Genomic DNA, 10,687 nt, shown 5'->3' with positions numbered 1-10,687 from the left:
CGATGGAGAGCGGCAGTGTTGTGTCGAAGTCTGTTCCCGGGTTGATATGTTTTCCCTCTCTGATGGGACATGAGACGGTTCAAAACCACCATTCTTACTACCAGATCAGCAGGTAACGAAACCTGCCAACTTACGAGTAGAACCAGGTGTTTTACTCTGTCTTTTCATAGCAATGAGATCAGGGTTTCTAGGTCAAATTGGGATTCTCACAGTTGTTTTCTGCTCTGTACAGTAGCTGAGCTGCTAAGCGGTAGCAATGTTGCTAAAGCTGTCTTTGCATCAGCGGCGACAACAGTGATACCACCGCTTGATTTAAGCGGCACTAAAGCCTAAAGCTAGATTGCAAACAGGAAACCAAACTAAGATGGTGAACATGGTAAATATTTTAACTGCTAAATATGAGCTAGCATTGTCACCAAGGGCGTCACCTTGTGTTGAAGAGTGACTTCCATGATACAGGAATTCTGGCCATGTAACGAGAGGTCAGAGAAGAAGGAGAAGGAAAAGGTGGCAGGCACTTAGTTTTTGCTTTTAAGAAGTGAAGGGACAAGAGACAATAATTTCAATAAAAGAGGATATGACACCTTTGTCACTGTGCACATGTTTGCATGTTAGCACTTGGCTCAAATCACTGCTTCGCCTCAGTACAGCTTCACAGAGCTGCTAAAATGGCTGTAGACTCTTATTTTTTGTGTCTCTTTTTTGGTATGAAACAAAACAATAGCTGATATGGAGTCAGGTTTGTGACAGGTTCGCCATTCTTTCATTTTTTGGAGGCAGGGAAGTCTGTCATGGCTGACACAGACAGAGATCTGAAGTCCTAAGCTCATGGTAGCTGTATGCTAGCTGTATTATCCAGGACTGCTCAGTTGCTTTTCCACATCTATGGGCTGGTTTTGACTGAGTGCAGCTGTAGGATTCAAGAAGGAATTTCTTTTGCATTTTTTTTTAAAGGATATTTCCCCACATTTAGTGGATTTAGTCATTTGGCCAGCAGGTTGAAATATAATCCCATGGGCTAAACACAAGTAGAGAATAACATTTTGAGGTTTTCCCTTAAGGACAGTCACGCCGGCATGAGATGAAATAAACCCATTACATAACTGAAGCGTCAATAAGGAGCCACTGTGTGTTTCTAGATGGTCTATTTTTGAATGAAGTTAAGCATTCCCCCTCCAGGCACATATACAGCAGCCATTTTCTGGATTTACTGTAAATCATTACTCACTTCTACACTCACACGCGTGCGAGCACGTGCACGCTCACAGGCAGTGTGCCATAACTCCTTTAAGGTTGAAGTCAATAAACAATAAACAGTGATATTCAGCATAGCTCGGTCATCAATCAACGCTCAATGAAAGCTGCAGATTAATATCGCTCCAATGATTCAGGCCAAGTGGAGGTCGGTGGAGAAGGAGATGGAAGGAGGAAGAAAAAGAGAAAGGATAAGAATCGTGTATGAAAAAAAGAAAAAAATATCAATATCATTCACTCGTATTATCGTCTGGCAGATCTAAACATTGTATTTCAAGGGCATAAAACCCATCCGGTTACATTAAAAAAGAACATCGTCTTGTTTAGTTGATTTAAACATGGCATCATCGTCAAAATAATCCCTGGGACCTTAATAACACTGATAAGACCTGTGTTTTCTCTTATCAGTGCTGCCAATATGCACTTCTACACATAGTGTACGTGAAGCAACTACACAGATATATAAATAAATAATGCTTCAGTGGTCCAACACTGCCCCCTGGTAGTGTAAGACTCAAAAGCAACACTTTGTGGTTTCTCATTTAATATATTATATAATTGATGCACCAAATAAAACAGATTCACACATTCAGACATAAATATTTTCTTCTGCACACACTTAACAAAGCATTCTGACATTATTCTCTTTGACATTATCTAACAGTCCATGCGTATCTAACAAAGAAAATCATCACATTCTCACATAGTAAAGATATTTTATATCCAGGTCCTGGATGACCCTGATAAGAAAAATACAACTAAAAACCACCTTTCAAGAAAAGCAACTTTCTGTTGTGCAAAAGAGGCGAGCGTCACAAACCGCTCAGAGTTCACAGTGAAGCAGCTGCTGCGGATAGTCGTGATTATGGTAAGTTCAGAATTTGTTGGCCATCTCCATGATAGCGATGGTTGTGCTCTGTCCAAAGATGAAGGCTCCGACTACGATGGTTATGACTCCCCAAACTGTAAAAACCGCTCTGCAGGGACATCAAGAGAAAGACCAGCACAGAGGTGATGAGGCTTCATTGTGAATCTTCTGTTTCACCTTAATTAATCATCATAATTTCCTTTCTTCCAGTTTACTCGTGTTATAACACAATGGATCAGATTTACTCTGGAATTAAACAGTGATGGAATCTAACTAAATACATTTACTCAAGTACAATACTTAAGTGCAATTTTGAGGTACATGCACTTTACTTGAGTATTTCCATTTTCTGATATTTCATACTTCCGCGCCACCATTTGTTGGAGGCAAATATTTTACTTTTTACTCAACTACATTACTTTGCAGGTTACATGCTACATCAGAGCCAACAAAGTCAATCAATCAGGTAAAAAACAAACCAATTCAGATAACCAGAAAAAAAATATCCTGAACACATAGTATACAGTTTACATGCATGTACATATGTGTGTTATTTACTTATACTCATATTTTGGATTTATACATACATTTAATATCAGATACTTCACAACTTTTGCTCAAGTAATATTCACAGGTAATATTTTAACCAAGCATCTTTTCTTTTACTCAACTATGATTTTGTGTACTTTTTACATAAATACCCATAGAGGCGTTGATGTTTTTTGAAAGTGAAGGCATTTTTGACTCTGAAAGGCTTTTGTGAAATGAGTGCAGCTGATTGCTGTGGACATATAACTTGCAAGTTATTAAGCAAAATGGGACCTCATTGTCATGTTTGTGTGGCCAGCAGCAGGTTTTTAAATAATTAGTACTACAGTACAGTAAAATGTGAATTTTCTGTAAAGGAAATCTACATTTAAACCCTAACTTAGTAGAAACTTGTCATTCATTCATTATATAAATCTTTATTCTCCATTTGTCTTGCATTGTATGTTTGCCTAAAAAACATTTTCATGTTTCTGTTTGTTCAGCTGACCTGCTGGGAAGTTACAAAATGAGTTTTGGGTACATAAGCCAGTAGAAGTGGAGGTGTACCAGTTGAACTCTATCTCTATTTTCCCTTTAATTGGCCAGAAGTGCTTGGTTCTTATGGTTATTTCTTGGAAATTATTAGGCAGTAATTCAGATATTATGATCTGCTACAATTAAGTGTCACCAAGAACGGACACTTTAAAATATACTTCACACTCACCTGACTCTTGGACTCACAGATTCACTTTGCATTGTGAACACTAAGCAAAGACCTGCAATACATGAACACACAAACCTATCAGACAACATTTATTTATTTGAGTTAGTCCAATTTGAAGGGATTTCCAAGTGACAGACAAGCTAAATATAAGATAGCACATACAGATATATTAAAGTGAAGGTTGTCAACATACCTGGAAAAATAAAGATGAAGAAGGCGCTGATTCCTCCGATGACACTAATGACCTCACCCATGTCAGGGACAAACATGGCGATGAGAAGTGTGACGGCTATCCAGATCACAGTGAGAACAACTCTGCAGCGACTCTCAAACGAATGAGTGACGATTCCTCTGCGACGTCTTTGAACACGCAGCATCAAGTTCAGGATGACAGATCTGTTCCAGACACACACAAACACAGAGACAACATGTTGGGTGTTAAAACATAAACTCAACCACAACACAGTTCAGTTGTGGTGTCACTCACCTCCCCAGAAGAAGAATAATAGGATAGATGGTGATAATTGATATTCCAAAAAGCAGCCTGGAAATGATCATGACCACATCGTCTCCTGGATATGACATCAAAATATCAGAGGCAACTTCTCGTCCGAACGTCATGAAGCCGTACACACCTGGAGACGGAGAGGGTGGATGTGATTAGCACCTTTCACGATAACACATGATGTACTGAGATCTATGGAGGTGAACTCACCGGTCAGAGTGTAGATGAGTAAACAGAAAAACATGGAGAGCACAGAAATGATCACCCAGTGGGAGAGCTTCTTATTCTCCATGCTGCTGTAGATGGCTATGCAGGCTTCATGGCACTGAAAACACAAACACACCATCTTGAAAATGTAACAGTGGAGCACACCTCAGTCGGTCTGATTTAGTGGGGAAAATTCACTATGTTGCTCTTATGTACCTCATATCCACGAACGGAGCCGTCAAGTAGAGCTTTACTGTGTCTTACTTACTTTTTTTAAATAGCTGACAGTGTGTAACAAGTGGACAAATAGAATGGCACTTAGTAGAGTGCATACCTCCGCCTAGGCCCATTTAATTCAATCAAGCCTAATCCAATATCACAATGGATAAACTTGTATCACTCTAAATTTCAAACCACACATAACTGCTTAACCATAATTCAAGGCCAACCACAAGGACAACAGATCAATGCCGATTATATTGAATCATAAATCTCTACGGAGAGATAATGGAGTTTAATTAGGATCCACATCAAATTTTACTCATTCATAGATACCAGCCATCTAAATACGTCCGATTATGTTCATCAATTTCCAGGCGTTTTGTAATTATTGTCCTCTTTTGTGGGCGCTATTACCTCCCTACTAAACCACTTCTAGAGTGATCCTACCTGGAAGCCAAAGCAGATGGTCGGCACGACACTGAACATTGAAGCCCACGAACCAATGCTGAAAAACACACAACGCACACACACACACACACACACACACACACACACACAACATATAGTCACACATTAGTAATGCACACAGAGCAACAGGATAAAATAAGTTGCAGATGGTAAAAACACACGTGTCTATTAAAAACAGTGTTGCTGACCCTTTGCTGTGCTCTGGTGTTATAATGACAGTGTGGCTGTCCATCAGGTAATACTTGACAATCACCGCCACACACAGATATGAAGCAGCCAGCGTCCCCAACACACTGATAGGAGGAGAAAACAGTTAAATCACATAAAAGCTGGATGTCATTCTGGAAAACGTAAATAAGTGCTGTGTACCTCGTGTATTTCTGGATGCCGATTTCTTTTGGGATGGACAGGGGCAGGATGATGATGAGGCACATGACGGAGAGGGCAAATCGCTGGTCGGTGTACCAGTGATAGGGCATCTCTGCCTCAGACGACCCGGTCACCGTCTCGTACAAAGAAATACACACTGGAGAGGAACAAGTCAAAATGAATGTGATTAATCTGCTGTAACACGAAGGCATGTTTACAGTAAAACAACATTGGTTATGATATTTTAATGGCGATATCCACGCTTTGATGGTGGATGAACATAAAGCATAATGAAAACATCCCTCCGTCCTGAGGATATCTCGCCAGCTGCTCCATCTGCACGGCGATCCTGTGCAGAATTTCTGGATCAAATGGATATTTCTTTGGGGGAGGGGGGTGTAAATCCAATCAAACGCTTTTGTTTAAAATTGGAACAGAGCAAAAACATTAAACATTTGAAAGGTTTCAGATGGACAAAATGACAAAAGGAAAAAAGGGAATAAAAGGGTTTCAGTACCGTGGCTACAGTCACATGTTTAATAGCTACAGTGAAAATCAGTGGATGAAAAAGTGTGGATGATTTGTGGTCTGTAAGAGAATATTTTCTTGATATTTGAAATTGTTGTTCAATTGATCATAAACTCAGTCAGGTACTTTGATAACATGAAAACATCCGAACACTGTAGAAAGCATAAATAATAATGAAACAATTCCAACTTAACACTAAGGATGTCTGGCATACTGTAATATCAGTTTCTAAGGGGAACTCTAAGAAGCTATCTCACTCTAAGATAAAATAGAATTTTATTTGGTGAATCAAAGAAATTCTCTTGTTACAGCAGCTCAAGAGTCAAAAACAAATGGTGACAGATGGATATAATAGACTGATAAAGATAAAATCATAACAAGACAAAGACAGAATAATACAAATTAAAGTACAAGTAACAACAAAGAGACTATATACACTATTTAACTCTTCCTGTCAAATATGATCAAAATAGCATACATGGTGTGTTGTAATATACCAATAAAAGTATAAAAAACATAAATGCACCAATATAAAGAATATAATTATATGTTACATGTTATGTTCTGTTTATAAGTCAAACTGTTTTCATTTAGATTATTGAATTATCTGGTTTTGCTTAAGTTCTGATTATATTTGTGTGTGTGTGTGTGTGTGTGTTGGGAAGCAGTAAGGGTGAATTGTTGAGAAACAGCCAGAAGGGGAATTGGGAAAAAGTCAAACAAAATTGTAGTAAGTCGGAAAAATGCAACAGACACACAACAACCGAATAAAGTAAGATAAAATCAAATGATATTAGGTTGAATTTTCTTAATAGTGAGGTGAAACATACGATTATTATTCCCTTACTTTCCCGTCCCTCTTCATGAGACTGTTTCCACATCACATATCTAATTTAATACCTGTTTCTCACTTAAACAAAGTCTGAAGGAAAGCCAATAGCGACGATAAGGCCCACAATTATTTATTATTATATCACCTCCAATACAATAATTCCTAATTACTTAATTAATCAAGTGACTGTGACCTGGAGCTGCATAAATGGGATTGATAGATTAACCAATTAAAAGTTCAACGAAGTTTTTGATTACCATGACATTTCAAATAGGACATTATGAGACATGTGATTTCCAGCTGCTGTGGTTCAGACCTTCAGGTGAAAACATAGTTTAACTATTAAGATGTCTGCAACAGGGGAAAGTAAATGTATTTTGAAGCCTCTACAAGTGAACTAAATGAACTCAATGCTTAAAGGTGCAGTAGGTAGAAATTGGCCAAATTGTTGAAATCATTCTCAAAATAAATAGAGGATGGCGTATCACTAGAATACTGCTAACTGTTGCTAACTGTGGCTGCAGTTAGCTAGCTAGCCCTGTTAGCTGAGTAGTCAGCAGTCTGGACTAGCACTGTGTTCCGATATTCATACTTCCATGAGTACACTTAAACGTAGTACACTATCCGCACTTACTAAGTACGCAGATTTCAGCTGGTGAGTGTTGTTCCAAATCTAATATCCATGGTGCACTTACCAGAAATTACGATCGCGACAGCCGCCGCGGCTCGTCACCCGCCAAAAACATCCCGCTTTGAACGGTGAACAAAAGACATCTACGACTTTACTTTTTAACAATTACAGTCCTACAATCCTGCAATATGGCTCCGCTGCAGGCGCTGTCGTCTCAGTAGCCATTAAAAAAAAAATTCCTGGCTCCGCTTCTTCCGCTACGTAGACAAGATGGCGGCCGTTGAGTGCGTAAAGTGTACATCGTTGCACACTCAACGTTTTTGCCGTTATGAGGACAACATCCGGGTCCTTTAGGTACACTTCTTTTCTCCACGATCGATATCTGAACACCCTAAGTACTCAAACTAGGTATAGTAAGTACGGGAAGTATGGATATCGGAACACGGCATAGGAGTTCGGATTAGCTGGTTAGCATGCTAACTTCTGCAACCGAATAAACAGACTTCATAACGTCAAAATGTATTATATAACGTTACTTATTCAAATTCTGTTGATAATTGCAGCAGATTTTCGTGGAACTGATAAATTTGTCATGGCCCTGAGATTTGAGTGTCTTGTGTTTTAATCCATTTTTGCACAATCTTACCAAATATGGCTGAGAAATAACCTTTGATCCACAATGTTTTGAACTGATACGTCCGATTAGATGGAGCTCTCAAACGAAGGCAAGATCTGAATGTAGTACGGGCCATGTTTCTTGTTGTTTTCTTGGTCATTTTGAGAATTGTTTCCCAAATGTGTCAGTCTATAAACTACAGCCAGAGGAGTCCATTGTAAGAAATGAGGGAAGTAACTTTATTCATCACTTACATTTCTCCAGCTGGTCCTGCACCACCACCAGGAAGGCGACACATATCATGAAGAGGTTGAAGCAGAAACAGACTTCACAGAGTTGACCCACAGCTTGTCCACACACCTCTCTCACCACGTCCTGATAGGTGTTCTGTCTGCTGACCGAGGAGGCGTAGCCGAGGATCACCAAACCACTGATGAGGAAAACCAGAGAAACCTGCGCAGACACCAAGAGACAACTTCAAACTTAATCTTCATTTTCACACGAACACACACACACACACCGTGGATGGATTATTGGACAGTGGGGTCCTGAGCGCCACAAGGCTCTGTGTTGTGCTGCTTACAGATAAACACCTGAATTATAGGTTTCGGATCACACTGGAGATGAAGAAAGGCTGTAAAAAATATTCTTAAAGCTGACAACAAGCATTATTTTCATTATCAGATAATCTGGGGATTATTTTCTGGATTGATCTATTCACACTTTGTTTCATATTTGATCAGAAATGTTAATAGATAAATCACAATTTTCCAAAGCTCAATACATATTCAAACTTTGTCAAACAATTGTAAAGTTTCCAGTTTAATATAACAGAAACACAATGGAAGTACATCTACTCAAGTACTGGACTTTACCTGAGTATTTCCACTTTTTGCTGCTCTAAAATTCCACTCCACGACAGTTTGGAGGCAAATATTGTACTTTTAACGCACAACATTAGATTTATTTGATAACTTTAGTTACTTGTCACTTTGCAGACTACATGATGCATCAGGGGTCACCGTAGTGGGTTTTAAGTTAATGTGTCTTTTCAGCAGCGATTCTGATAATCAGTCAGGCTGAATATTGGATCTGATCATCGGACGATCGGTCAGTACATGCATGGAAATATACGCATAATTTACTTGCGTGCACTATTGTACATTTATTGCCAGAAAATTACTTTTGATAATTTAGTACATTTAATATCAGATACTTTTACTCAAGGACTAGTTCTAGAGGTGAGTTTTGGTGACTTTACAGAAGTCAGAGCAAACATGAGCATTCGAAAGGTGGGAACAAGGAAAAATGTTTGACATGGACTTTAATCTTTTGTCCACTGTAAAAAACAATTGCAACGATCAATTAGCTGATTAATCAGCTAATTGCTTCAGCTCTAACAGATTGACAAAAGAAACCTGGGTTGTAAATGATGGTTTTTGAGCGCAAATGTTGATCTTTCTCTTATTATTTTAATGTAGATTCCCTCACCTGTTTTAATTTTAATGTAACTGTAGCCACAGTAAGTCTACATAATGAGGCCGAGCTGTTCCGTTGAGGAATGAACAGGAAGCAATTACAAACATTAGAACAGACGTAGTATCAGCAGATACTCAGAATAAGAGGCTCCTTCTTAGGAGCCCCTTGATCCATCCATGGGACACACACACAAGTTCAGGTCACCTAAACTGGAAGCTTCATTAGAGCTCACTTGTGAAAGAGATTAGGCTCATTCACACCAGGGAGCGACTGAGGGGCTGTGAGTCTATACATACTCTGTCTACAGGCTGACTGACCTCCAGAAACCTCTGAGTAACAACAAATTCAATATAATGAAGGCATTTAAAGGTAATTTTTCACAGTTATTATTCATTCAAGCCTTCAACACTTTTTTTTTTGCACAAACAGTAAACCCACTTTTTTTTTGCACAAACAGTAAACCCTGCTGTCCTCACCAGCTCCACACTGATGGCGGTATTCACTCCGCCTGCCTTCTGAAAAGCCCAGGGGAAATTGAGCAATCCGGCTCCCAGCGCAGACTTCAGCATGATGAACACTGCGCCAAAAGATCCCAGCCGAGGCGGGTCCGCATGAGACGCAGAGCGGGCCAGTAGGCTGATGCTCTCCCGGGCCAACTCCTCCATGATCCTGAACCAGCTCCGACACTCACACAAGAAGCTCTGACTGATAAAAAGAGGCCCGGTGCTGTCTTCTCCAAAGTAGTCCAGGGGATGTTTTGTTCATTCATCAGAGTGTCTTCACAGCTAAACCTGGTGAGTCGTAAAGCATCCAGATATATAGCTCACTCACAAGCGACTCACGTGGTCTTATTGGACATTTGGAGGACTAAACATTTCACTGTGAGGTGACACATTTGTCACTAAAGTGAGTATGTTTGCTTGTGTTCTCCCTCCCCTTCTCTTTGTAGGCTTGTCTGTCACATGGTGGTAGACACAAGATGGTACACTAGATAAGCCACAAGTCTACATTACTTTTTAAAAAGAAACATTTTGTAATAACCTGCTTTGCAGCCCCAGGGCAAAAATACACCCCTGTTATTCCCACTCTCTTTCTTATTTAAACAGTAATTTAACACTTTGATTTAAGAATCTGCAACAAGTACAAAACTGATTCTATAGACTGTCTTAAAACTGTATGTTCACATCATGATTTGTTTTCACAACAGGACCTCATAATGAAGCAGCAAAGTTGTAACATGTTAAAGAAAGATTAGAAAATAAATGCAGGACAAACCTTAAGGCCCTCATCATGTCCTACAATCTGATATTGCTGTGTTTTTGTTGTTGTTCATCGAACCTCATAATTAATGTTGTTCCATGCAGGACCTCCACTGCAACTGACCAGTCATGTTTTTGTAATGTCATAGTTTTGTGACCAGGAAAAATACTCACATGGGAGAAGTTATCCTTGAAAC

The 10,687-nt window shown here is 39.3% G+C and overlaps 1 protein-coding gene across 1 annotated transcript; it reads right to left on the bottom strand.

The window, feature by feature from the left end:
• Positions 1–1,786: 1,786 nt before the first annotated feature.
• On the bottom strand, positions 1,787–10,018 carry slc38a8b (solute carrier family 38 member 8b). Its single transcript, XM_030413597.1, has 10 exons — positions 9,708–10,018; positions 8,007–8,205; positions 5,146–5,302; positions 4,965–5,069; positions 4,756–4,813; positions 4,090–4,204; positions 3,862–4,009; positions 3,568–3,770; positions 3,375–3,426; positions 1,787–2,231 (listed from the first exon to the last, which is right to left on the bottom strand). The coding sequence occupies exons 1-10, from the start codon at positions 9,894–9,896 to the stop codon at positions 2,129–2,131; spliced, it is 1,329 nt and encodes a 442-aa protein (XP_030269457.1). The 5' UTR covers positions 9,897–10,018; the 3' UTR covers positions 1,787–2,128.
• Between the last annotated feature and the right edge of the window lie 669 nt (positions 10,019–10,687).

Source organism: Sparus aurata, chromosome 4 (genome assembly GCF_900880675.1).
Source record: "Sparus aurata chromosome 4, fSpaAur1.1, whole genome shotgun sequence".
NCBI classification, from domain to species: Eukaryota; Metazoa; Chordata; class Actinopteri; order Spariformes; family Sparidae; genus Sparus; species Sparus aurata.
This window is presented reverse-complemented; position numbering and strand designations above follow the sequence as displayed.

Excerpts from the sequence above, each read along its gene's own strand:
- slc38a8b (XM_030413597.1), bottom strand. The coding sequence starts at position 9,896 with ATGGAGGAGTTGGCCCGGGAGAGCATCAGCCTACTGGCCCGCTCTGCG. Across the intron at positions 5,303-8,006 it reads GCAGGACCAGCTGGAGAAAT|TGTGTATTTCTTTGTACGAG; the intron begins GTAAGTGATGAA and ends GTTCCTCTCCAG. Across the intron at positions 3,771-3,861 it reads ATTATTCTTCTTCTGGGGAG|ATCTGTCATCCTGAACTTGA; the intron begins GTGAGTGACACC and ends TGTCTGGAACAG.